Source organism: Callithrix jacchus, chromosome 5, assembly GCF_049354715.1.
Source record: "Callithrix jacchus isolate 240 chromosome 5, calJac240_pri, whole genome shotgun sequence".
In the NCBI taxonomy this organism is placed as follows: domain Eukaryota; kingdom Metazoa; phylum Chordata; class Mammalia; order Primates; family Cebidae; genus Callithrix; species Callithrix jacchus.
The window spans coordinates 131,774,800-131,801,936 of record NC_133506.1 but is presented as its reverse complement, the minus strand read 5'-3'; the positions used below and the strand labels follow the sequence as shown (position 1 = coordinate 131,801,936).

Here is a 27,137-nt window from a genome sequence, read left to right as displayed (position 1 = left end):
GCGAGGCTGAGTTCAAGGCCAATCTGAGCAACATAAGCTTTCATTCATTAACAAAAAGAAAAAAGAAAATGTTTGCTATGTTTCCTGTTATTTCATGGACAAGAAATCTCAAAGAGCAGGCAGATGTTCCATTAAAAAACCAGCCTGTCTGGGCACAGTGGTTCATGCCTGTAATCCCAGCACTTTGGGAGGCTGAGGTGGGCAGATCACCTGAGGTTGGGAGTTGAAGACCAGCCTGACCAACATGGTGACACTCCGTCTCTATAAAAAAAAAAAAAAATGCCGGGTGCAGTGGCTCACGCCTATAATCCCAGCACTTTGGGAGGCCGAGGCGGGTGGATCACGAGGTCTAAAGATCGAGACCATCCTGGTCAACATGGTGAAACCCCATCTCTACTAAAAAAAAATACAAAAAATTAGCTGTGCATGGTGGCGCATGCCTGTAATCCCACCTACTCAGGAGGCTGAGGCTGGAGAATTGCCTGAACCCAGGAGGCAGAGGTTGCGGTGAGGCGAGATCACGCCATTGTACTCCAGCCTGGGTAACGAGCAAAACTCCATCTCAAAAAAAAAAAAAAAATTATCCAAGTGTGGTGGCGCATGCCTAAAATACCAGCTACTGGGAGGTGGAGGCAGGAGAATCACCCAGGAGGTGGAGGTTGCAGTGAGCTGAGATCGTGCCATCACACTCCAGCCTGGGCAAAACTCCATCTTAAAAAACAAAACAAAGCCTATTCAGTCACAGTGGCTCACACCTGTAATTCCAGCACTTTGGGAGGCCGAGGCAGGTGGACCACCTGAGATCAGGAGTTCAAGACCAGCCTGACCAACATGGAGAAACCCCATCTCTACTAAAAATACAAATTTAGCCAGGCATGGTGGTGCATGCCTGTAATCCCAGCTACTTGGGAGGCTAAGTCAGGAGAATCGCTTGAACCTGGGAAGTAGAAGTTGCAGTGAGCTAAGATTGTGCCACTGTACTCCAGCCTGTGCAACAAGAGTGAAACTCCACCTGTCGGGGTCCGGCACGTCTGCCGGGGGACTACCGACCCGCGGGAGTCCCCAAGACCGCCAACGTAGATGTCTCGTTCAACCTGAGAGAGAGAGTGCGCGGAAAAGAAAGAATATAGAAAAGTAGAGTCTGGAGGGCTGCGTGAAGATTATGGCCAAAACGCAGCAAATTTATTTTTGTGGGTTACAGCTTTTATACCTTTTGTCTTGTTTACATTTACCTCATCTCAGCAGAAAGAAACAAAGGGGAAAACAGAAAGGAAACAAAAACTCCATAAAATAGATATCCTGCTCAGGAAGCAGTTTAAGGGGGCTAGTGGTAGCAGTTTACATTTCAATGATTTTACATTCTAAAGATACAATGGCACCCTTAAGGTGGCTGGTTAAACCTGTTTTTCATCAGGAGCTAAAACAAAGGCTTGGCTCCAGGGAAAATATGGGCAGAGGTCTCTGCTCCTCTTAGACATTTCAATTGCAGCAAGTTTATTGCTTACACAGAGACTGAAGGGGGAAATGGAAGCAGACAGCACAATGTCCTCATAAACTGCAGGCCTTTGCTTTGCATTCTGTTGTTGCTTTTAGTGAATCAGCTCACGGCCCTGTCTCACTCGACAGCCCTCGAGGTGAGGAAATACAGTACAGGTCCAGCAGCCAAACTGAGGCAAGTCAACTAACTGTCTGGAGCCTTTGGCGCGAACACCACATCCACCTCAAAAAAAAAAAAATTAAAAAAAATAACCTGCCCAAAGTGACAGTGAGTAGCTAAGCCTGGATTTGAGTTCTGCTCTGGCCGATCCCCAGGCCCCAGGTTGTGAGCTACCTGACTTTCCTACCTCCCAGAGGAGCAGGCTACACACGGTGCTGGAGTAGGAGGAAGATGTTTTCAGGCGCTTCTGGAGCTGGTACCAACACTGAGGAGTGAAGCGTCATGTGCCCCGTTGGAAGCCTTGGTTAAGCCTCAAATTTGATTCTCCAGCAAAAGAGACTCAACCAGTTCTGAGGCAGACCTGTGCAAAGAGCATTGAGTGGGGGAGGGGTCCTAAGGATGGGCATGTCGGCCCAGGGGCAGTTCACATCTAGGCAGCCACCTGCAGGACCTGCAGGTGATCAAGCACACATTACTGAGGTTGGTGCTGGGAGACCCACAGGGGAGAGCATGGCCTTCAAGACAGTAAGGAGAAGAGATCAGAATGAGGGAATGGGTTGAGAGTGCTTTGTGTATCTTGTTAAAGATACACAACTCTTCAAGTTAAATTTTCAGGTTTTCATTAGAAGGTTTTAAACAAAGTTAAACCATATTTGTATTTTAGAAAACCCACTGGCTGGTACAGTGGCTCACGCCTGTAATCCTAACGTTGGTAGGCCAAGGTGGGTGGATCACTTGAGGTCAGGAATTCGAAACTAGCCTGGCCAACATGGTGAAACCCCATCTCTGCTAAAAATACAAAAAAAATTAGCCAGGCATGGTGTCGCCTGTCTATAATCCCAGCAACTCAGGAGGCTGAAGCAGGAGAATGGCTTGAACCTGAGAGGCAGAGGTTACAGTGAGCTGAGATTGCACCACTGCACTCCAGCCAGGGCGAGAGAGCAAGACTCTGTCTCAAAACAACAAAAAACCCATGTGTCTGCAGGGTGGGGACCAGACGAGAGGGAACAAGAGTGGAGACAGAAGGCATGTGAGAAGGCAGCTGGCAATGGTGCAGGGGAGGGACTTTGGGCAGGTCTGTGCCAGGCATGGCAGGCAGGGCTCACAGAAAAGCGCCCTCAGACCTGGTGCCAGGCATGGAGGGTTGGAAAGGAAGATGTGTTGGGGGGACCCCCAAGTTCCTGGCTTGGGTGAGTGGGTGGTGGCACAGATTAGTATACAGTCCTGAGGGGACAGCCAAGCAGAGGCATTCCACAGGCGCTCAGTTATAATGGCACTTTCCTCAGTGTAAGTACTGCCATCAGGGTGTGGCAGACATCCCAATTATCCCCTTCAGCCTTCTCCCAGGCCACAGACGCTGTAGAGGGTGGAGTCCAGACGTGAGTGTTGTGTAGCTGCTGCTCTTTTTCCTTCAAAATTGTAAAGATCAGAGCCCAAGTACTTAATTCAGTTCCTTTTAGAGAGAGAAATATTGGTGGAATGTAATGAAAAAAATGCTGGTGCCAGAGGCAGTGGTACACACCTGTAGCTGCTATCAGGAGGCCGAGGCGGGAGGATGGCTTGAGCCAGGAGTTGAAGACCAGCCTGGGCAACACAGTGAGACCCTATATCATTAAAAAAAAAAAAATTGTAGAGCCACTGCTTCTAGTTTCAAGACATTCATCGTTATTTGCTTCAAGTTGGTACACATAGGAATCCACGTGAGGCCTCTCAGTTAAAGTCCAAGCAGGCGCCACTCGGGATTCTAGGACAACGAGAGGACAAGATGGAGCAATGCACTGCTGTTGAGGCCCCATATGTCTTCATCTGGAGAAGGTTGGGGGTTGTGGGGTAGGGTAGGCGGATTTAGAGCCCGAAGAAAAGAATTCGGAAACAAAAGAACAAGGTGGCCGGGTGTGGTGGCTCTCACCTGTAATAAATAAATAACACCTGTTATTTATTTATTTATGTTATTTTGAGACGGAGTTTCACTCTTGTTGCCCAGGCTGGAGTGCAGTGGTGCCGTCTCGGCTCACTGCAGCCTCCTCCTCCCGGGTTCAAGTGATTCTCCTGCCTCAGCCTCCCAGGTAGGTGGGATTACAGGCGGCCGCCACCACACCCGGCTAATTTTTGTATTTTTAGTAGAGATTGGGTTTCACCATGTTGGCCAGGCTGGTCTCTTAACTCCTGAGCTCAAGTGATCCACTCGCCTAGGCTTCCAAAGCGCTGGCGTGAGCCACTGCTCCCGGCCCTCAGTCTTGAGTTTTAAAACCAAGCAGGCCTACTCCGGAATCCGAGTTCACCTCCCCTCTCTCATCCACGCCGGCGTCCCTGGGGAACTCTGGACGCCGCATCCCGGCGCTGGGTGAGGACCCTGCCCGTCGACCCTGGTCTGTGCCGCCCCCTGGTTGCCGGCCGTGGGCAGGAGACCGGCTACTCTCAGCTCCGCCCCACGGTCCACCGGGCACTTCCGGAACTGGCCGCCTGCAGGCCGCGGCCACCTCCACCTCCAGCCCAGACGACGGTGCAAGTGCCTGCGGGGCAGGCGTCTGAGGCCTGCTCAGCAGCGCGGTGCTCAGGTTTGGGCCTGGGGACCCGGCCTGGCCAGGTGTGGGCGGGGCCTGCCGCGGTTCGCTCAGGCGCCGCGCTGGCCACCTGTGCCCGGGTCCTACTGGCGGCCGCGGTGACGCAGGCCGGAGGAAAGATGGCGGCGCCCTGGTGGCGAGCCTCGCTTTGCTGGTGTCGGAGATGGCGGACCTTCAGCACCTCAGGTGAGGGGTGTGGGGATGGGCAGCATTTTTGAGGGGCCCTGTCGCCCGACCTCTGAGGCGCCGGCCTAACGTCTTCTCTCTGCTCACAGCCGTCCTGTGCCGCCGGACACCCCCGCTGGGGCCGATGCCCAACGAGGACATCGACGTGAGCAACCTGGACCGGCTGGAGAAGTATCGGAGCTTCGAACGCTACCGGCGCCAGGCAGAGCAGGAGGCGCAGGCCCCGCACTGGTGGCGGACCTACCGGGAGCATTTCGGGGAGAAGACAGGTGCGGGGGCGACTGGAGCAGGTGCTGCGGCCAGGGGAGACCTTTCGGCTTTTTCCCCGGGCGCTGAGCAAGCCTTTGAATGGAAGGGCCCGCCTGCAGCCCTGTGTGCACTGTCGGCAGCTTAATCACGCTAGTATTTTTCACACGTTCTGCGCCCTCATACTTGGAAAATTCGCTTCCACTGCCATTCTCTAATGCTAAAATATCTGCTAAAATCTTGATCACCTGCCCTTCCAAATTCGGATACCCTTCTGTGCGCCTAAAATACTCTGTAGGTAGCTCTGGCCACACTGCATTCCGACTCTGTGCGCTGCCTCTCCCTAGATTGTAAGCGCCCTGTGGACAGGGATCCTACTTGTCTTGCTCTCCATTGGTTCTTTGCACCTAAACAGTGCAAGGATGTACGTGTGCAATACTTTGCTGAATGAGATTAAAGTCTTCGGCAGGGTGACTGAAAAAAGAACCCAACCTTTAAGGTGCTTACAATTTATGGAGTATCCTTTTTTTTTTTAATTTGATTTTTCATTCTTAGGTCCAACGCCCACTCGGATTTTTTTTTAATCCTTTTTTTTTTTTTAAGCATTTATAAAGGCAGTTTTGTGGTGGTTAAGGGCACAAGCATGGAATCTAGCCCGATTTAAATCCCAGCTCACCCTCTTAGGGGTATCATCCCTGAGCTTGTGTCCTCAACTGTAAAATAAAATAATTGTGTCTTTGCCACAAAATTGCCGTGAGGATTAAAACATGCAATTCATTGGCATTTTTGCCTAATGCCACCTCTGATAAGGGCTCAGTATGTTTTTGTTATTATTATTATATTTTAAGGTGGAGACTAGCTCTGTTGCCCAGGCTGGAGTGCAGTGGCACGATCTTGGCTCACTGCAACCTCTGCCTCCTGGGTTCACGTGATTTTTCTGCCTCAGCCTCCCAAGTAGCTGGCATTACAGGCATGGGCCACTACGCCCAGCTAATTTTTGTATTTTTAGTATAGATGGGGGTGCCTAGGTTGGTCTCGAACTCCTGACCTCAAGTGATCAACCTGTCTCGGCCTCCCATAGTGTTGGGATTACAGGCGTAAGCCACCGCACCTGGCCGAGAAGCACTTCTGTATGTCCTAGCATCAGTCATTCACTCTACCTGGGACAGCTGGGTGTTCATAGCCACCTGTGAACAGGCTTGGAGGTGATCCCAACCATAATTGGAAGGACAATTGGCTTCAGTTTCCCACTAGACAAAACTGTGACTGGTTTGGGGATCAGAAAAACACAACCTCCAGCCCGGGTGAAATCCCATCTCTACTAAAAATACACAAAAAATTAGCCAGGCATGGTGGCAGGCACCTGTAATCCCAGCTACTTGGGAAGCTGAGACAGGAGAATTGCTTGAATCTGGGAGGCAGAGGTTGCAGTGAGCCGAGAACTCGAGACTGCACTCCAGCCTGGGGGACAGAGCGAGCCTCCATCTCAAAAAAAAAAGAAAAACACAACCTCAGGTTGTATCTGATTTGCTTAACAACAAGATCCTGTTCAGGTCTGGGAAGTAGACTGCATAGTAAGTTTTAGTTCTGTGAATCACAGGGAAAGCTTGAGCAGCAAAGCTTGAAGAGCAGAATGAGAGCACTAGGTAGGGACAGGTAGTTTAACCAAGAAGACGTGCCCCCCATCAGGTGCAGTGGTTTGTACCTTAATCTCAGCTACTCGGGAGGCTGAGGCAGGAGGATCACTTAAGCCCAGGAGTTACAGACCATCCTGCGCAATGTGGCAAAACCCCATCTCTACAAGAAATTCAAGAATTAGACAAGATGGTGTACACTTATAGTCAGCTCCTCAGAAGACTGAGTCAGAGCGGTTGAAGCTGCAGTGAGCCATGACCCTGTTTTTCCAACACATCTTCCCTCCCCAGATCTCAAAGAGAAGATTGATATTGGGCTGCCTCCACCCAAAGTCTCCCGGACCCAACAGCTACTGGAGAGGAAACAAGTCATCCGGGAGCTTCGGGCCAATGTGGAAGAGGAGCGGGCTGCCCGCCTCCGAACAGGTAAGCCTTCTCCGGGGAGGGGCCATCTCAGAGTTGGGGTACAGAGTGTGTCCCTGTACCCCAACTGGCCTTATTCCTGCCCAGCCAGTGTCCCACTGAACGCCGTGCGTGCTGAATGGGAGAGGACCTCTGGCCCCTACCACAAGCAGCGTCTGGCTGAGTATTACGGCCTCTACCGAGACCTATTCCACGGTGCCACCTTTGTGCCCCGAGTCGCCCTACATGTGGCCTACGCTGTGGGTGAGGATGACCTGATGCCTGTGTACTATGGCAATGAGGTGACTCCAACCGAGGTAACTGCTCACCTGGGCCTTCTCCCTGCCCTGTGTGCACACAGACACATCCCATCTCAGTGTCACAGACACTCCTGGGTTTGGAATTTTGTTGTTCTCTCTTTGATTTTTCTGGAAGACAGAAAATTACCATGACAATTACCAAGAATTTAGTGCAAAATGAAGGAAAAAGAGGCTCTGTCTCAGCACATTTCCTGTGACCGGCCTGCTGTCTGTGTTGTGCCCTCCTGCTCAGGCCTTGACACACATTCCTTTTTGTGGTTGTTGCCTGGATGGGCAACTCTGCAGGGCTCCTTCTCTAAGCATCCCTTTGCCTGTCTGCCTGTGCTAGGGGCTGTCAAGGGCATTTGGGTCAGAGTGGGCACCCCTTTCTCCAAGGCTCCCTGCAACAGCTTATCTGTCCGTGGTGGAGCTGACAGTTTCCTTCTCTTTCTGCCAGGCTGCCCAAGCACCAGAGGTGACCTATGAGGCAGAAGAGGGCTCCTTGTGGACGTTGCTACTCACTAGCTTGGGTGGGTGTCTGGGGCTCTCCAGGCCTCCTACCCCGCCTTACCTCCCATGAGCCAGGACCCTTCGGGACTGGGGAAAGTGCCAGGTGGAGATCCCCAGCACTGGCTCCTAACAAGGGGCATGGCAGCTGGGCCGTGGGCAGCTGGGCCATGGTCAGCAGATGTGTTTCTGTGCAGATGGGCACCTGCTGGAGCCGGATGCTGAGTACCTCCACTGGCTGCTGTGAGTACCAGGGATGGGGAGACGGGAGGGTCAGACCCGGGAGCTGGAACAAGCTGCACCTGAGTTTCACGGACTACCCATGGGACTTTGAATTCACCCCCACCTCTGCCTCCTGAGGGGGTTAGGGGCCCTGGGATCCAGGTGTGTACTTGAAGACAGCTACAGGAGACTAAAGCTTACAGTAGGCCTCGGTCAGCCAGAACAAGCCTCATCTATTTTTTTTTTCCCTCTTCCCCGCCCCCTCTTTTTTTGAGTCAGGGTCTGTCTCTGTCACCTAGGCTGGAGTACAGTGGTGCAGTCACGGCTAATTGCAGCCTCTAATTCTTAGGCTCAAGTGACCCCCCCCCCCCCACCTCAGGCTCCTGAGTAGCTGAGACTACAGGTACAAGCCACCACACCCAGCTAATTTTTGTGTTTATTTATTTTTTATACAAAGAGCTCTTGGCATGGAATTTTTGTTTTTTGTTTTTGAGATGGAGTTCCGCTCTTGTTACCCAGTCTGGAGTGCAATGGCGCGATCTCGGCTCACCACAACTTCCATCTCCTGGGTTCAAGCAATTCTCCTGCCTCAGCCTCCCGAGTAGCTGGGACTACAGGCGTGCGCCACCATGCCTAGCCAATTTTTGTATTTTTAGTAGAGACGGGGTTTCACCTTGTTGACCAGGATGGTCTCGATCTCTTGACCTCATGATCCACCCACCTCGGCCTCTCAAAGTGCTGGAATTATAGGTGTGAGCCATCGCGCCCAGCCAGAATTTTTGTATTTTTTATAGAGACAGGGTTTCACCACATTGCCCAGGCTAGTTTCCTGAGCTCAAGCGATCTGCCTGCCTCAGCCTCCCAAAGTGCTAGGATTACAGGTCCGAGCCACCATGCCTGGCCCCTTTGTTGCTCTAAACTCATTTCTTCGTCTGTAAAACTGGGATAATGTCACCACCTGACTTACTCAACCTGAGGTGGACTGTGACAGTCATGTGGGGGAAGGAGTGGGAGAGGCCCGGCAGCTGTAGTGTCCTCCAAGTGCCCCTTGAACCACTGGGCACTCCTTCCCTGAGACCAGGCTTCTTCCCACAGGGCCCAGGCTGGGCTGCCTTCTACCTTCTTGGTAGCTTTTGGCTCTGAACAACAGGGTAGGGGGCAGAGGTCAGGCCCGTGACCCCAGCCTTGAACCTTCTGGTTAATTGGGGACAGTGACTAGGAAGCTGGCTTCTGTCATTTTTATTCAACTGCAGTTAACAACCTGTGTGGCAACAACCCTCTGGGGAGTTGTCCTGAGGCAGTGGCCGCCCCTGTGACAGGCTGGGCACACACTCCCTGACGAGGTCCCGGAGACTTCAGGATGCAGAGGGAAAAGCAGCCAACTAGCCTCAGTGATTCTGGCTGACCTCCTGGCTCCCGGGGGCTGGAAGCAGGCTTCGTGGCCTCGCTGTCAAGTTGATGTTCTCTGGAGCCCTGTTTGCAGTATGTTCACAGAGCCTGGCTCCCTCCTCCATCCTAGGAGAGAGATAGCTTAGGACTATCCTCCCAGGGAGTCATGTCAGCCTCTAGGGTGTGTGTGGAGCTGGGCGGGGGACACTCCTGCCACCTCCCTGGATTGGTTATTAATGGGGACTTTCCTCCTCCCAGAACCAACATCCCGGGAAACCGGGTGGCTGACGGACAGGAAACGTGTCCTTACCTCCCCCCCTTCCCTGCCCGAGGCTCCGGCATCCACCGTCTTGTCTTCCTGCTCTTCAAACAGGACCAGCTGATTGACTTCTCCGAGGACATGCGCCCCTCACCCTGGTAATCTACACCTCCGGCACATAACCTGGCCTCAGGCCAGCTGCCCTGGAATAGTCACTGTTGCTCAGTTCTCCCTCAACCTTGGCCTTGAGGCTGGCAGAAGAGTAGAAGAGCCAGTAGACCCACAGGGGTGTCTTGGGTGGAGGGGTGTGGGGCTCTGGTGCCCAGCTCCCCACTCTCACATGTTCTCCATCTTCTCGTAGCTACCAGCTGGCCCAGCGGACCTTCCGCACCTTTGATTTCTATAAGAAACACCAAGAAGCCATGACTCCAGCCAGCCTGTCCTTCTTCCAGTGCCGCTGGGATGACTCTGTCACCCACATCTTCCACCAGCTTCTGGGTAAGGGCCATGAGGCTGAGGCATGGGGTGGGCCTGAGCTCCCAGGCCTCACCTGCCCTGCCCGGGAGAAGCTTTGTTAGGAGAGGGCCTCGGCAGTCCCCTGATGGGCAGCCCTCAGCCTGAGGGGGTGCAGGCTAGCAGGAGACCACCACTGTTCCCCTCACTCTTTTTGCAGACATGCGGGAGCCAGTGTTTGAGTTCGTTCGGCCGCCCCCTTACCACCCCAAGCAGAAGCGCTTCCCTCACCGGCAGCCCCTGCGCTACCTGGACCGGTACAGGGACAGTCATGAGCCCACCTATGGCATCTACTAAGGAGCCAGAGTGCACCCATCTCAGAGCATGGGATTGATCAGCAGAACAGTAAAGACACAGCTCCAGAGGCCCAGGCTTTGGGGTCTGGGCCCTGCCTGAGGCAGCCCCTCCGTGGCTCCCTTCCATCAGGCCCAGGGCTTGGAGTGAAAGGGACTCTCAGGTGATGGTGTGGAGAATGTGAATAAAGATTTCTTGCCAAGCTTAGTGGCTCCCGCCTGTAATCCCAACATTGGGAGGCTAAGGAGGGAGGATCGCTTGAGCCCAGGAATTCAAGACCAGCCTAGGCAACATAATGAGACCCTGCCTCTTTTTAAAATAAAAAATACATTTGAAAAGATGATTTTTGCTGTAGCTGGCCAGAGGCCCCTGACGGAGCTGTATTGCTTCATGGGTGGGAAAGGGGCTGCTCCCCACCCCATGAGGTGGGCCCTCACCTCCATCTTCAAAGGGTGTTAGGGGCCCTGGGATCCGAAGCAAAAGAAGGCAGTGGGCCAAAAACAGGTGTGGCTTGGGAAGGGAGACATCCCAATCCAGCAGGTGCCTGAAGCCCAGCTCCCTGAAAAAGTGCAGCAGAGCAGCTGGGCTGAGGAGGGAGCATTTATTGAGCACCGACTGTGTGCCCCGGGGTCCCACAGGCCTCTGGAGAGAGAGTGCCTGCCCCAGCACTGACCCTCTTGTGCAGGATCCTTCCCCCACCCTGGGCTTGGGAGGAGAAGCCACATCAAGTAGGAAACAGCATGTCTCAGAGACCTGCTGAGGATCAGAAAGCCCCATGGAGCCTCTCGCTGGATGGATAGGTGTTTTGTTTCACCCTTCCCAAAAACAGAAGGCTGGCTAACTAGTAGCTGGAGGGTAGATCAGTGCACTTTTTCCAGAAAGACCACCTATCTCTGCACAGAGAACGGAGTGTTTGCTCCAAGCAGCAGAGAGAGCATGTGCTGCCTCAACATCAGCCCAGCTTGGTTAGAAAGGCCTTACCTCTCCTGGATTCCCCCTGGCCTGATAAACACTGCCCAGGGAGGTGGGGGCCAGGTCTCCAGACCTGCTTGGCGCTGCTCAGCTGCAGGGGAAATGCTGGATTGCCTCTAAATATTGAGGCTGCAGATCCGCTCGGACCCCAGGCTAGGAACTCTCCCCAGCAGAGGGCAGCAGGGAGAGGGGATGCGGGTTCCAGCTGAAAGCTGGTTTGTATATTCATTCAAGGGCCGTTTGAAAAACACCAGTTAACTGGTCCCTGTCTCTTGGTGACCAGACATTTCCATCTCACTGTTTACTTTAAAAGAACCAAAGTTATGTGTAGCCCAGAGAAGGGAGACACCCCAGTCTGGCAAGTGCCTGAAACCCAGCTCCAGGAAAAAGTGCAGCAGCACTCCAAGTCTGCAGGGAACCCGCCCGCCCACGTGCACTGACTAATTTCATCGCGGACCCCAGAGGGTTGGCGGGGTGGTGGTCTATGCTGTTAGGCGATTGACAGATGAGTCCGGAAGAGGTTCCACGCTGCCTCTGGTCAGAGGCCCCGCGAGGTGCGATCTCCTCTCACCGCCACCTCAGCCTGCCGAGTTAAAGCAATTCTCCTGCCTCAGCCTTCCAAGTATCTGGGATTACCGTTGCCCGCCACCACGCCCGGCTAATTTTGTATTTTTATTAGAGATGGGGCTTCTCCATGTTGGTGAGGCTGGTCTCGAACTCCCCACCTCAGGTGATCTGCCCACCTCGGGCTTCCCAAAGTGCTGGGACTACAGGTATGAACCACCACGCCTGGCCCCCGGCGGAGTTTTCGAGCCTCTGGTCTCCAGGACCTGGACTGAGGGCCCAGGGGAGTGGGATGGACTGGACCGGCCAGGCCTTGGAACCAAGGGAGCCGGACCCAGCTCCCAGCCAGGGTGGCGCGGAGCCTGGAGGGAAGGAGGGGCGCAACGCGAGAACGCGAAGCCTTGGAGCGGCCCAGGCCAGGCGGGCGGAGGTGGCCTAGGTCCGGGAGGCGGCCGCTAGTAGGAGGTGTAGGAGGAGGGCCCGCCGCGCCCGTCCGCGTCCCTGGGCGGGATTCCCTTCCCGCCCCGCCCTACCGTGCGTTGGCCACGCCCGGGCGCCCTCAGCGCGCGAGGCCTGCGGTCCCTTTAAGACGCCCGGGGCGTACCCCGCTGCTGCAGCCGCCGCCGGGCCATGGCAGCGCAGCTACTGGAGGAGAAGCTGACCTGCGCCATCTGCCTGGGGCTCTACCGGGACCCAGTGACGCTGCCCTGCGGCCACAACTTCTGCGGGACCTGCATCCGGGACTGGTGGGGCCGCTGCGGGAAGGCGTGCCCCGAGTGTCGGGAGCCCTTCCCCGACGGCGCCGAGCTGCGCCGCAATGTGGCCCTCAGCGGCGTGATGGAGGTGGTGCGCGCCGGGCCCGCCCGGGACCCCGGCCCTGAGCCCTGCCCCGGCGCGCGCTGCCCCCGCCACGGGCGGCCGCTGGAGCTCTTCTGCCGCACCGAGGGCCGCTGCGTGTGCAGCGTGTGCACCGTGCGCGAGTGTCGCCTCCACGAGCGGGCGCTGCTGGACGCCGAGCGCCTAGAACGGGAGGTGACTCCACCGACAGGGGCGGAAGGGGACCGGGTCCGCCGCAGCCTGGCTACCGCCCGGTGACTCCCACAGCCAGCGCCCTGCTCTCTCCGGGCGCTCGGTGGGGGCAGGGAGCCTCAACTGGAGGCGGCTTCGCCCAACCTGGGAGTTGATTATAAAAATCGCGGATGCCTGTAATCCCAGCACTTTGGGAGGCTGAGACGGGTGGATCACGAGGTCGAGAGATCGAGACCATCCTGGTCAACATGGTGAAACCCCGTCTCTACTAAAAAATTTTTCAAAAAATTAGCTGGGCAAGGTAGTGCGTGCCTATAATCCCAGCTACTCGGGAAGCTGAGGCAGGAGAATTGCCTGAACCTAGGAGGCGGAGGTTGCGGTGAGCCGAGATCGCGCCATTGCACTCCAGCCTGGGTAACAAGAGCGAAACTCCGTCTGGGGGGCGGGGTGGGGAATCGCGGGTATGTGCATCCGACTGGGATGTGCAGCCCAGCCAGGGCCACAGGGTACGGTGGGTCTCAGGAGCTGCTCGGTGCCTTCTGGATGAACACAGAAGCCTGGGCGTGAGGCAGCAGCTCCCTGCCCCTTGCCCAGGCGCTAGAAAACCCGTCGTTTGTCACCGGCGATCTGCGAGCCTCCTTTCATTCGCTGTGTGGGAGAGCTTGGGGCTGTTGGTAAATGGATCAGAGGAGCTCCCTGTCCTTAAGAGGCTTAGAATACACTTAAGAAGTCAGTGTTCCAGTCAGGTGTGAATGTATTGTTACAAAACGCAGTGAGGAAAGCACATGGTATGTGATAGCTATGTCAGGGTGACCCTGCTAAGCGGGCAGGGGAGGCCGCCTTCAGGCTGGCACGTGAGGGCTGAGGAAGAGCATTCTAGGCAGAGGAGGCAGCCTGGTCCCGGTTCCGGGATGGGAAAGAACTAGGCACTTGGGGTCCCTGGGGGCAGATTTGTGCCACTGAGATCTGTGGGTGAGGCCCTGGGGGTCAGCAGGGTCGGATCGGGCAGGGTCCTGGGGTAGTCTGGCTCTTACTCTAGGGGGATGGGGACCATCACGCGGAATTATTTGGGGTTAGAGGAGGGCTTGGAGGCAGGGTGGCACATGATCAGATTTGGGATTCATGGAGACTGATCACCTGGCTGGGAGGTGAAGTGGGCATAAGACCTGAATTGAGGAGCAGCCCAGGGCAGGAGTTCAGGGAGGCAAGGCACCGGTTGAGGGGGGGGCAGGGAGAGGAGACCAGGATGGAGGAGGAGATGAAAACGCTGAGGGGTAGCCGTACCTTGTGGAGGCAAAAGCAGGCCAGAGGGGACATGGGGGACAGCAGAGAGGGTGGTAAGGGAGACACCTGGGTTTCTGTGTTGATCAAGCATGTAGCTGGGGTGCTATGTGCTGAGAGGCCTAGTTTGGCTTTAGATGTATAGAGGTCAGAGTCGCCAGTAGGACAAACCAGTGGACGGGTCTGCAGCAACTGTCCAAAGCTCAGAAGTGGGGAGCTGGAGGTCTAGAGCTGGGAGTTACTAGCACAGGAGAGAGAGAAGTTTCCCTGAAGGAGGAGGAGAAGGCCCTGCCTGCAGTGAAACCAAGCTGGAGCTCCCAGGATGATGGGGAAGGCTGGGGGAACGGCACAAGGGTGCCAGGAAGAGAACGGTCAGGGTGCCCATGCTGATCGGAGGCTCGGTACAAGGACAGAAATAACAGGACACACAATCATTTGGGGACAGAGGAGGGTTGGGACTAAGGCATGGGCGGAGGATGGCGCAGGGACACAGGATGGGACAGGAAGGAAAGGGGTGGCCTGATGGACAGGGAGGGATGGTGGGGTACACAGCTGGGGGTTGGCGAGGTGGGAGGCCTGGGACTGAGGCGGCTGGAACAGGAGAGGGCAGGAAGGCGGTCAGAGAAGGAAGAGTGGATGCCTAGAATGGAGATTGTGGAGCTGGTTACAAGGGCCAGTGTGTATTCACAGGAGCGGCTGAGATGAGATGAAGGAAGGGGCTCCAGAGTGTTGGGGGACATTGCTTGTAGCTGCTGAGGCTACCAAGGAGGATGAGCTGAGCTGTACTGCTCACAGGCAGGTGCAGAAGCCTGAGCTAAGCATGGAAATTTGCAACGGAGGCCAGTACATGATGGCCATGCAGAGGAAGGGAGTGACAGGGGCAGCCAGTGGCACCCGGGGAACCAGGATTTTGTAAGAGAGAGGGAAAGGGGCATGGGGGTGCTGGCCCTGGAGGAGGGTTGGGTGCCCTGGGAGAGCCCACCCGCCCACCACCTGTGTTCCTGTGTTAAATGCTTGAGGCAGGGGACCTGGAGGAGTGCTGGGCTTGGGAAGATCTGAGGACTTTGACCAAATTATCATCTTCTCTGAGCCCATTTCCTCTCTGATGTTTTAGTGGGGAGCGGAAGCAAGGTGGTGAAGCTCTTGACCAGGCACTGGGAACGGGGCCCCTGGTATCTTTGTGGTTCACCCTGCTCCAATGAGAACATGGTGTTTTGATTCCCAAGGGAATCAGGGAGCGCAGCCACATAGGGGTCCCTTTTTCCCCCCTCAGGCCCAAAGCTAGGGTCGGGCTGGTTGGGTCCCCTGAATAATCTACTTTGTGCATGCAAATAACTGGCCACTTGTCAGAACAGCTTTGGTGCTTTGGGTGGTCCCTGAAGTCAGCTCCTCAAACCCCAGGGCCTCCTGGGCCACAGACCCCTCTGCAGTGAGACAGAGACCAATGGCTTTAGTGTTTGGGGTCATCCCTGCAAGGCTCTCTGAGCCAGCATTGTCGCTTTCATATATTGATGGGGGGAGGGTTAGGCCCAGAGAGGGCAGGTGCTTTGCCCCAGCTTGCTCAACATGCAAGAGGTAGAAATGGGAATGAAGTTGGGTCCTGAGCCCAAGGCTTCCGCTCTGCTCAGATTCCATCTGCTGCAGGCGAGGAAGGACTTTGTCCAGACCCCTCGGCACACAGGTCCAACTCTCCCGGGGTTAGAGTGAGGCTGGTGCTCTGGAGGCTGGCCCGGGGTGGCATTCAGAGGGGCTGCCTGGCATCTGCAGGCATGGTTGGTTGTCTGAGGAAGGATGTCACAGCCAATCCTGGCCCTCTCTCGTTGCTTGTCCCATGGGCGGGCACCACAGGCCCAGCTGAGAGCCAGCCTGGAGGTTACCCGACAACAGGCCACCCAAGCCGAATGCCAGCTACTGGAGCTACAGAAGCAAAGCAGCCAGATCCAAGTACGAGGCCTGTGCCTGCCTGCCCACCACAGACTCACAATGTATCCTGGGGGTGGCCACTAGCTCGTCCCTGGAACACTAGGCAGCAGGGAGTGGCACTGAGCAGGGAGCTAGGCACAGGGGGGCCTTGGAGGGTTCCCAGGACCTTGGCGGTCCACATCCCTGCCCCTCAGTTCAGCAAGCAGCCCTGGCCCTAGCCTGCCTTAGCATGGCGCAGGACCCTGGCCACCCTGAAGCCCCTTCTGTTCCATGCAGAGCTCCGCCTGCACCTTGGCTTCCTCAGTCTCCGGCAAGTTCAGCAGCCTGCTGCAGGCCCTGGAGATGCAGCACACAGTGGCGCTGAGGAGCATTGAGGCAGCCAAGACACAGGCGCTGACACAGGCTCAAGACGAGGAGCAGCGACTACGGGGCCACTTGGAGGCTCTGGCTCGCCATGGCTGCAGGATCCAGGAGCTCTTGGAGCAGGGGGATGCACAGGCCTTCCTACAGGTGCCGGGGTCAGGGCACAGGTGGGGGGACTTGCTTCCCGGGCCCTCGAGCCCAAGCTTACTTGCTTTCCCTGGGGCTCAGGAATCACAGCTCCTCCAGCCCCCAGGGCCTCTTGCGCCACTGACCCCTCTGCAGTGGGATGAAGACCAACAGCTGGGTGACCTGAAGGAGTTGCTAAGCCGGCTGTGTGGCCTCCTCCTGGAAAACGGGGGCCACCCCGGGGCACCAGCCAAGCCTGTGGACTTAGGCCCCATGGGTAAGGCTAACCCCAGACCCCCCCCACTGGGCCCAACTGCCCCTCCCACTGGGGGATGGAGGGGGGTCATGGCCCACACATCGTGATCTCTCCAACCACTCCCCTGACACTGCTTTGCCCCCTAGAGGCTCCAGGTCCCCTGGCACCGGTCCCAAGCAGAATTTGTCCACTGAGGAGGAAACTCTGGCAGAGTAAGGAGGCTGTTCGTGTGTGTGCAGCTGTGTGTATGCAAGGAAGTGCATGTGTTCGCCTGTGTGTGGTGTGCAAGGAAGTTCACTTGTGTCCCTGTGTGTGGTGTGCAAGGAAGTGCACGTGTGCACCCGTGTGGTGTGCAAGGAAGTGCACGTGTGCACCCATGTGGTGTGCGAGGAAGTGCACATGTGCCCCTGTGTGGTGTGTAAGGAAGTGCACTTGTGCATCTGTGATGTGCAAGGAAGTGCAGGTATGCCCCTGTGTGTGGTGTGCAAGGAAGTGCACATGTGTGCCTGTGCGTGCTGAGCACTGTGTGCACGCCTGTATGTATGCATGTGTGATTGGGGGGGCACATGCTGTGACTGTTCTGTCCTGGATTTCTGGGCCTGGCCCCACCCCCTGCACACCTTGTGCACGTCCACCCTGAAGCAGGTGCAGCCAGCATGTGTTGAAGGACAGAGCCTGGGACACAGACTTGTAATTCTTCCGCTTAATACCGAGTTAATGGCTCTCGGAGCCCCAGTTTTCTCAGCTGTGAATGGGGCTGATAGAGGATTCCACCTGCAAGGTGGCAGTGAGGATTCAGTGCTGTGGTGACGGCCAGTGCTCGGTGTACCCAGCAGATGTTTAGCAGCGGGTAAATGGAGATGTGGCTGTGCTGTCTTTCCTCTGGACAGGACCCTTAGCCCACATCTGTCCTTTCCCCAACAGATTATCGCAATCTAACCTTTGATCCCATCAGTGCCAACCGTCACTTCTATCTATCGCGCCAGGACCAGCAGGTGAAACACTGTCGTCAGTCCCGGGGCCCAGCTGGGCCAGGCAGCTTCGAACTCTGGCAGGTGCAGTGCATCCAGAGCTTCCAGGCCGGGCGCCACTACTGGGAGGTGCATGCGTCAGACCACTCAGTGACACTGGGCGTCTCCTACCCACAACTGCCACGGTGCAGGCTGGGGCCCCACACAGACAACATCGGCCGGGGCCCCTGCTCCTGGGGGCTCTGCATCCAGGAGGATGGCCTCCAGGCCTGGCACAACGGGGAGGCCCAGCGCCTCCCAGGGGTGTCAGGGCGGCTCCTGGGCATGTATTTGGACGTGGCCTCAGGCTGCCTCACCTTCTACAGCCTGGAGCCCCGGACCCAGCCCCTGCACACTTTCCATGCCCTCTTCACCCAGCCCCTCATCCCTGTCTTCTGGCTCCTCGAGGGTAGGACCCTGACCCTGTGCCATCAGCCAGGGGCTGAGTTCCCTCCTGGGCCCCAGGAAGAGGTCTCTGTGCTCAGCTGAAGAAGACATGGGATGGAGCCCTGGCACAGCTGCCACCCTGCCTGTGTGCCTAAGAGCTGCCCAGCTCCAGCTTGGGGACTCGAGGACCAGCTGTTGGCCTCTCTGTGACTCAGAGAGAGATTGCGGGGTGTGGGGTGAGCATAAACCCAGAGCTCACACTTCAGCCTCTTAGAAGGGGACACGGTCTAGGAAGGGGATAAATGGGAAGCCCTTGCCCCAAATAGAACCCAGTTCTAGGCATCGCCTGGTCCTAGGAGGCTAGAGCACTGCCCAGGGGACTTCTGGGCTTACGGGACAGCATATGTGACAAAATTCAGATCCACCTGAATTTGCCTCTGGAGATGATTACAGGCCAAAGGAGCAGTCAGTGTGGGGCAGTGAGCCAGGGGAAGATGGATCCTCCCTCCTTCCCGCCTGAGGCTCTAATTTTTTGTAACATTTGGGTAGATGTCCGTCCTGTCTTGGAGTCTTTTTATTTTGTGCATCCTTAAAATAGTATGCTGTGAACAACTGTTTTCTGCATTTGAACATTTTAATTTTTTTAGGAGACAGTCCTGCTCTGTCACCCAGGTTGGAGTGCAGTGGTGCAGTCATGGCTCACTGCAGCCTCGAGCTCCTGGGCTCTAGGGATCCTCATACCTCAGCCTCTGGAGTAGCTGAGATTATAGTGTTTTCTGCAGTTTTTTGACTTAACATAAACATTTTTCACATGATTGAAACTTTTCACTGATGGATTGCTGTAGTCATTCTAATGGCTATCAAATTTATTTACCCACTATTGGACATTTAAATTGCTTTCTTTTTAGCTATACAAATATCAGTATTGCCGGGCGAGGTGGCTCACGCCTGTAATCCCAGTACTTTGGGAGGCTGAGGCGGGTGGATCACAAGGTCAGGAGTTCAAGACTAGCGTAGCCAACATGGTGAAACCCCGTCTCTCCTAAAAATACAAAAATTAGTAGGCGTGGTGGTGGGTACCTGTAGTCCCAGCTACTTGGGAAGCTGAGGCAGCAGAATCACTTGAACCCGGGAGGTGGAGTAGCTGAGATTACAGTCTCAGCTGTAATTTAGTGAGCCGAGATCGCACCACTGTACTCCAGTTTGGGTGACAGAGCAAGACTGTCTCCAAAAAAAAAAGAAAAAAAAAACTAACAATGTGATTTTTTTTTTTTTTTTTTTTTGAGACAGAGTCTCCCTCTGCCATCCAGGCTGGTGTGAAGTGGTGCCATCATGGGCTCATGGGATTCTCCTGCCTCAGCCTCCTTAGTAGCTGGGATTACAGGTATGCGCCACCATGCCCAGCTTTTGGTGAATATTTCTGAGCAGGATGGCTGGCCACATTAATGGTCATGTATGTAGGCTAAGTTACCTCAAGTGAGTCACTCAGGAAACAATGAGCACTTGAAGATTGTTTTATATAAAAGGCCACAGTGAGGCCACCTTGAATCAGGCTGACTAAGGCCCCTCAACCCTGTCACCGAGCAGCACATGACACTGGTAGGACCTCAGTCCAGCATCCCACCCCTGGGCATGGGGCTTCAGGGCAGCCGTGTGTGCAGGTGCCAGCTCAGGCCAGCTCCTCTAGGTGTGGTCTGGTCTTTGCCATTCCAGAGCATGCTGCCACGAAGACCCCGGCCATGTTTTTGCTTATATTTCCAGAAGTGGGGTTGCCAGGCCATATGGCAGGTATAATTTTTTTTACTTGACATGTTCCACTTGTTCTGGGAGGTGGTTCCAAGGGTGTCTGCTTTTGGCCGGGCATGGTGGTTCACTGGTCACGTAAGTGCTGGGCATGTAATCCCAGCACTTTGGGAGGCTGAGGCGGGTGAATCACCTGAGGTCAGGAGTTTAAGACCAGCCTGACCAACATGGCGAAACCCCATCTCTACTAAAAATAGCTGGGCATGGTGGCATGCATCTGCAGTCCCAGCTACTCAGGAGGCTGAGGCAGCAGAATCGCTTGAACCCAGGAGGCGGAGGTTGCAGTGAGCCCAGATTGCAACACTGCACCACTACCTGGGTGACAGAGCAAGACTCCATCTCAAAACAAAATGGGGTGTCTGCTTTTGTAACTTTTAAAACTGTGCATCTATGTTATATGTACTCATGGATAAATATTTCACAATAAAAGTTTTTAAAAGGATAATATATGCAATATACATACTCCTTAATATATAAAATGTTTTTATATTTGTAAAAAAAAAAAAAATCTCCCACATGACAATGCCACCCCGGCCACTGCCACCGTTGCATTCTCCGTCTTACGTCCCTGCTCCTAGCCTTTAGCTGTTTGTTCAAAAGCAGACCAGGTTCTTGGATTGGTGCAGCCCAGGTAAGGACCTTCCAGCAAGATCCTCAGCTGGGAGCTCCCAGACATGGGGAGGGATTCTGACACGCACAGCCCAACAGTCAGGAGGCAGGCAGGACCTGCTGCTGACCAGCTAGGGGCCATGGTGGAGCTGAAATGCCCGGCCAGGCAGGATGCAGAATTAGCCTGGCCAGGCAGCTGTTGTTGCTGTCCCCACCTCATACTTCCTTCTAATCCAAGGCTGCAGCAGAAGCCCCAACAGTCTGAGCCATTACTTTCTCTTTTTTTTAAAAAAACAAAAGATATGGGGCCAGGACAGGCGCGGTGGCTCACGCCTGTAATCCCAGCACTTTGGGAGGCCGAGGAGGGTGGATCACCTGAAGTCAGGAGTTCAAGACCAGCCTGGCCAACATGGTAAAACCCCATCTTTACTAAAAATACAAAAACTAGCCCAGTGTGGTGGTGGGCACTTGTAATCCCAGCTACTCGGAAGGCTGAGACAAGAAAATCTCTTGAACCCAAGAGGTGGAGGTTGAAGTGAGCCGAGATTGCACCACTGCCCTCAAGCCTGGGCAACAAAGAGCAAAACTAAAAAAAAAAAAAAAAAAAAGAGAGAGAGAGAGATGGGGGCCTCACTCTGTCACCCAGGGTGGAGTGCAGGGTCAGGATCTCTGCTCACTGCAGCCTCCGCCTCCTGGGCTCAAGTGATCCTCCCTCCTCCTGCCTCGGCCTCCTGAGTAGCTGGAACTACAGTCGCACACCACCTTGCCAGCTACATTTTAAATTTTTTATAGAAAACAGGGTTCTCACTATGTTGCCTGGGGTGGTCCTGAACTCCTGGCTTTGAGCAATCCATGCCTAGTCAACCTGATTCTGACAGAACTCTCCATCTCCTCTCCAGAAAAATGCACAGTGGGATCGAGGGAAAAGGCAGCACAGACTTGGGATGCAACATCTGGAAAGGGGACATGTTTGATTAGCCTGTGGGTGTTCCACCATGTCTGACCTACCCACCAGACACCCTTGCAGATTCTGGGCTTCAGTTATGCACAGTCAGGTGGAATGTCAGAGAGAGAACAAGGGCAGGAGAGATTGTGAAAGACAGAGATCTCATGGGCCAGCAGGATTGGAGGGAGGTGGATTGGAGGCCCGAGAGGTGTATTTGTCTGTTTGCACGCTAATAAAGACATACACGAGACTGGGTGATGTATAAAGGAAAGAGTTGTTTTTGCTTGCTTGTTTGTTTTTGGTTGTTTTGAGATGGAGTCTCGCTCTGTCACCCAGGCTGGAGTGCAGTGGTGCCATGTCAGCTCACTGCAACCTCCGCCTCCTGGGTTCAAGCAATTCTCCTGCCTCAGCCTCCCGAGTAGCTGGGACTATAGGTGTGTGCAACCACGCCCAACTAATTTTTTTGTATTTTTAGTAGAGACAGTGTTTCACCATATTAGCCAGAATGGTCTCTATCTCCTGACCTCGGCCTTCCAAAGTGCCAGGATTACAGGCATGGGCCACTGTGCCTGGCCAGGAAAGAGATTTAATGGACTTACAATTTCACATGGCTGAGGAGGCCTCACAGTCATGATAGAAAGTGAAGGAGGAGCAAAGGCATGTCTTACATGGTGGCAGGCAAGGAAAGCATGTGCGGGGGAACTGCCCTTTACAAAACCATCAGATCGGCCAGGTGTGGTGGCTCATGCCTGTAATCCCAGCACTTCAGGAGGCCAGAGCAGGGTGGATCACCTGAGGTCAGGAGTTTGAGACCAGCCTGGCCAACATGGTGAAGCCCCCTCTCTACTAAAAATACAAAAATTAGCCGGGTGGGGTGACACACCCCTGTAGTCCCAGCTGCTCCAGAGGCTGAGGCTCAAGATTGGCTTAAACCTGGGAGGCAGGGATTGCAGTGAGCTGAGATGGAGCCATTGCACTCTACCCTGGGTGAAAAAGTGATACTCTGTCTCAAAAAAAAAGGCGGGCATAGTGGCTCACGCCTATAGTTTCAGCACTTTGGGAGGCCCAAGTGGGCAAATCACAAGGTCAGGAGTTCAAGACAAGCCCAACCAACATGGTGAAACCCTGTCTTTACAAAAAATACAGAAATTAGCCAGGCCTGGTGGCAGGCACCTGTAATCCCAGTTACTTGGGGGGCTGAGGCAGGAGCATGGCTTAAACCTGGGAGATGGAGGTTCTGGTGAGCTGAGATCACACCATTGTTTTCCAGCCTGGGCAATGAGAGCGAAACTCCGTCTCAAAAAAAAAAAAAAAAGTGCTGTAGGCATATGGTTTGGATCCCCTTTCAATATCTTTCAGAGACACAAGTATGCCTAGAAATAGCTTTTTAATTACTCTCATCACTGGATTGCTTTTTGCTTTTTTTTTTTTTTTTTTCAGAGACAGGTTCTCAATATGTTGGTCAGGCTGATGTCAAACTCCTGAGCGAAAGTCCTCCTCCCTCAGTTCCCAAAGTCCTGGGATTACAGGCGCGAGCCACCACGCCCAGCCACTTGTTTTTGTTTGCTATTTTTCCTTTTTTTTTCAAGCAGTACTATAGCCAGACAGAGTCAGATGTGAGATTTATAATTATTCAAGCTGCAACCCCTTGAGCTTAAATTCTGCTTCCTCCACAGGACTAGTGATGTGACCTCTGGCAAGACATGGAACCTGTTGGGATTCCAGTTGCCATCCTGTAGGACAGCGTCCTTGGACGGACAGAATGAGGGCAGGTGTGAACATGCTGAGCTCAGTGGTGCCAGTTACCCTTGCCCTTGGCTCTGAGACAATTCATTTTGAAGGGAAGTAATACATTGGGCAAACAACTTTATAAGTTTGGAGATGGAGGCCAGGGGGCGCAGTGGCTCACACCTGTAATCCCAGCACTTTGGGAGGCTGGGGCAGGCGGATCACGAGGTCAAGAGATCAAGACCATCCTGGCCAACATGGTGAAACCCCGCCTCTACTAAAAATACAAAAATTAGTGAGGCATGGTGGCACATGTACCTGTAGTCCCAGCTAGTTGGGAGACTGAGGCAGGAGAATCGCTTGAAACTGGGAGGTGGAGGTTGCAGTGAGCCAAGATCATGCCATTGCACTCCAGGCTGGGCGACATAGCAAGACTTCGTCTCAAAAAAAAAATTTTTTTTTTGAAATGGAAATGAAATAGCAAAATATCAGGCTGGGCACCGTGGCACACACCTGTAATCCCAACACTTTGGGAGGCTGAGGCAGGCGGATCACCTGAGGTCAGAGGTTTGAGACCAGCTTGGCCAACACGGTGAAATCCCATCTCTACTAAAAATACAAAATTTAGCCAGGCGTGATGGTGCATGCCTATAATTCCAGCTACTTGGGAGGCTGAAGTAGGAGAATCACTTGAGGTGGAGGTTGCAGTGAGCCAAGATCACGCCACTGCACTCCAGCCTGGGTAACAGAGTGAGACTCAGTCTCAAAAAAAAAAAAAAAGTAAAGAAATAGCAAGATGCCACTACGCTGACAGACAAACCACATCTCTGTGCCTTCCTCCTGGGGAACAGATCTTTTCAAGTAGGGAGGACAGCAGGCTGTGGGTGGGGAGCAGAGGGTTGGGTGGGACCCGACCAGAAAGGCACCCCCTTCCTCCAGAACCAGGCAGGTTTGTGGCCTCAACAAATCCAGGCAGCCTGGCTGCCAAGCCTCAGAGCAGGGTGGCACAGATGCCTGGGCCTCCCAACCCCTCCTGGGGCTTGGCAAACAAGGGACGGTCCTGATCAAGTGCTCTTGGTGGAAACCGACGTATGGAACTCATTACCAGCCTTCCTGCCAAATCAGGCACACCCAGGCGGGCTCCCTGCTACTCCCTCTGCCTGGAAGGTCTGTTCCCACCCCAGTCTCTGCCCGCCTGAGTCCTAGCAGTCTGTGAAAGCCCAGCTCAAACGCCACTTCCACAGTTCCCCCAGCCTTTCCCATGGATCCCCCAGGAACAGATAGCACCCCTCTTTTGGCACTTGGGGTTGCAACAATCTGAATGTGTGCGTGTACCCTCAGAGTTGATGTGTTGAAATCCTCACCCCTAAGGTGGTGGTCCTAGGAGGTGTGGTCTTCAGGAGGATGGAGCTTCATTAAAGGGATTAGTGCCCTTGTCCAAGCGGCCCCAGAGGCTCTCTAGCTGTCCCTTGACCATGTGAGGACACAGTGGGAAGGCAGCCATCTGTAACCCAGGAAGTGGCCCTCACCAGAACGCTGACTGTGCTGCCACCATGATCGCAGACTTCCAGCCTCCAGAACTGTGAAGAATAAATGTATAAGCCACCCAGTCTCTGGTGTTCTGCGATAGTAGCCCAGACACACGAAGACAGGGGTTACTGAGTGCCTGGAGAGCCAGCTCCCTCCCCAAGAGACTGGGTCCCTCCTTTCTTTTCTTTTTTCTTCTTTCATTTTGACACCTTATGTTGAGCAATCTTTTTTTTTTTTTTTGAGGGAGAGTCTTGCTCTGTTGCCCAGGCTGGAGTGCAGTGGCGCCATCTTGGCTCACTATAGTCTTGACCTCTCCAGGGTCAAGTCAAACTGCTGATCCTCCCGCCTCAGCCTCCCACAGGCTACTGCGCTCAGCTAATTTTTTTTTTTTTTTTAGAAACAGAGTCTCCCTATGCTGCCCAGGCTGGTCTCAAACTCCTGGACTCAAGTGATCCTCCCATCTTAGCCTCCCCAAGTGCTGGGATTACAGGCATGAGCCCCTGCACCCAGCCAGACTTATCACTGTTGATGTTGACCTTGTTCACCTGGCTGAGCTACTGTGTCAGGTTTCTCAGCTGCAAAGCTTTGGCTCCCTTTGGAAGAGTTACTCAGCACAGCCCACAGGAGTGGGAAGTTAAGCTCCTCCTCAGAGTAGCTACAAAAATAATTTGGGGCTTGGCACAGTGGCTCACGCCTGAAATCCCAGCACTTTGGGAGGCCAAGGCAGGCGGATCACCTGAGGTCAGCAGTTCCACGCCAGCCTGGCCAGCAGGGTGAAAACCTCTCTACTAAAAATATAAAAATTAGTTGAGTGTGGTGGTGCACACCTGTAATCCCAGCTACTTGGGGGTCTGAGGCGGGAGAATCACTTGAACTTAGGAGTGGAGGTTGCTGTGAGCCGAGATTGAGCCACTTCACTCCAGCCTGGGCCACAAGAGCAAAACTCTGTCTAAAAAAAAACAGAAAAAAATTATTTGGAATTCTCAATGTGAAATGTGTCTATTCTCCCCACCTTGTTCATTTATTATTGATTTATATAAACCTAGACCCATAGATGTTTCTTTTACACTTGAGTTATAACCCAGGGCTACTTTACTTATTTTGTTGTCATTCTGGTGTTGTGTTTTAACTTAACATTATTGATATAAGTCTTACAATAAAACACACCACTTTAAGTGCATAATTAGATGAGGGTTTTTTTGTTTTGTTTTGTTTTTTTGAGGCAAGAGTCTTGCTCGATTGCCCAGGCTAGAGTGCAGTGGCGTGATCCTGGCTCACTGCAACCTCTGCCTCCTGGGTTCAAGCGATTCTCCTGCCACAGCCTTCTGTGTAGCTGGGATTACAGGCATCCACCACAGTACCCGGCTAAATTTTGTATTTTTTAGTATAGACGGGGTTTCACCATCTTGGCCAGGCTGGTCTTGAACTCCTGACCTCATAATCCTCTCGCCTCGGCCTCCCAAAGTGCTGGGGTTACAGGCGTGAGCCACCACACCTGGCTAGATGAGGTTTAAATACTTCCAGTTGGGGAACTCTCCCCAGCTCCACCACAGGTGCCCCTGAGTGTCCAGGGACCAGAACTAAATTCCTCAGACAAGGGACTGGGAGAATGATGTCAACTTCCCATTTCAGGTCTAGAAAAGCCCAAGTTCCCCAGCGGGGTAAATAGAGTCGCTAAAGGGGCCAGGCTCGGTGGCTCACCTGTAATCCCAGCACTTTGGGAGGCCACGGTGGGTGGATTACCTGAGGTCAGGAGTTCGAGACCAGCCCGGCCAAAATGGTGAAACCCCGTCTCTACTAAAAAATACAAAAATTAGCTGGGTGTGGTGAATGCACCTGTAGTGCCAGCTATTCAGGAGGCTGAGGCAGGAGAATCGCTTGAACCCGGGAGGTGGAGGTTGCAGTGCACCAGAGATCGTGCCACTGTACTCCAGCCTGGTGACAGGGTGAGAATGCATCTCAAACAAAACAACCCAAAAATTAGTTGGGTGTGGTGGCGTGCGCCTGTAATGCCAGCTACTTGGGAGGCTGAGGCGGGAGAATCACACTTGAAACCAGGAGGCGGAAAATGGAGTGAGCCAAGATTGCGTCACTGCACTCCAGCCTAGGCGACAAGAGGGAAACTGTCTCAAAAAAAAAAAAAAAAAAATTGCTAAGGGGCAAAAACAGACGCACATCAGCAGTTATTTTTCTCTGCCGTCAGCAGCTCAGGAACTTTGCTAAGGGTGCCAGGGAGGGGTCGAGAGCAAAGGTGCAGGCTTGACACTGCTAGACCGGCCCAGCCCCTGCGGAGCCCTGGCCTGGCCCAGAGAGACCAAGGGGATGGAGGCTTAGCGCTTCCTACTCCTTCCGCTGTGCCCCTCGGGTTCTCCGCCCGCGCCCCCTCGGTTTCACAGCCTTTCGGCAGCGCCCTTCCCTGAGACCACGCAGACTCCCCT

The 27,137-nt window shown here is 54.1% G+C and overlaps 2 protein-coding genes and 1 long non-coding RNA gene across 6 annotated transcripts; 2 read left to right on the top strand and 1 right to left on the bottom strand.

Moving 5' to 3' along the window:
• Window positions 1-1,142: 1,142 nt before the first annotated feature.
• Window positions 1,143-3,300, bottom strand: LOC144582715 (uncharacterized). The gene is made up of 2 exons (XR_013536001.1): window positions 3,180-3,300; window positions 1,143-3,066 (listed from the first exon to the last, which is right to left on the bottom strand). It is a non-coding gene; the product is annotated as an uncharacterized LOC144582715 (long non-coding RNA).
• Window positions 3,301-4,331: 1,031 nt separating this feature from the next.
• On the top strand, window positions 4,332-10,510 carry MRPL38 (mitochondrial ribosomal protein L38). 2 transcript variants are annotated; one of them, XM_035301791.3, is made up of 9 exons: window positions 4,332-4,407; window positions 4,497-4,676; window positions 6,579-6,713; window positions 6,798-7,006; window positions 7,446-7,518; window positions 7,693-7,738; window positions 9,365-9,523; window positions 9,727-9,863; window positions 10,039-10,510. In XM_035301791.3, the coding sequence occupies exons 1-9, from the start codon at window positions 4,341-4,343 to the stop codon at window positions 10,173-10,175; spliced, it is 1,143 nt and encodes a 380-aa protein (XP_035157682.1). In that variant the 5' UTR covers window positions 4,332-4,340; the 3' UTR covers window positions 10,176-10,510. The 2 variants fall into 2 exon arrangements, with proteins under 2 accessions (XP_035157682.1, XP_035157681.1); XM_035301790.3 differs by having other exon boundaries at window positions 4,497-4,697.
• Window positions 10,511-12,308: 1,798 nt separating this feature from the next.
• TRIM65 (tripartite motif containing 65) lies at window positions 12,309-23,960 on the top strand. Of its 3 annotated transcripts, XR_013535999.1 has the most exons (8): window positions 12,309-12,740; window positions 15,867-15,962; window positions 16,218-16,451; window positions 16,533-16,707; window positions 16,833-16,898; window positions 17,611-18,319; window positions 19,374-19,467; window positions 23,118-23,960. XR_013535999.1 is itself a non-coding variant. In XM_035301789.3 (6 exons), exons 1-6 carry the CDS (start codon window positions 12,339-12,341, stop codon window positions 18,183-18,185), a joined length of 1,548 nt encoding a protein of 515 aa, XP_035157680.3. In that variant the 5' UTR covers window positions 12,309-12,338; the 3' UTR covers window positions 18,186-20,331. The 3 variants fall into 3 exon arrangements, 1 of the variants encoding a protein (XP_035157680.3); XR_004743582.3 differs by lacking the exon at window positions 23,118-23,960 and having other exon boundaries at window positions 19,374-20,331; XM_035301789.3 differs by lacking the exon at window positions 23,118-23,960 and having other exon boundaries at window positions 17,611-20,331.
• The last annotated feature ends 3,177 nt before the right edge of the window (window positions 23,961-27,137 follow it).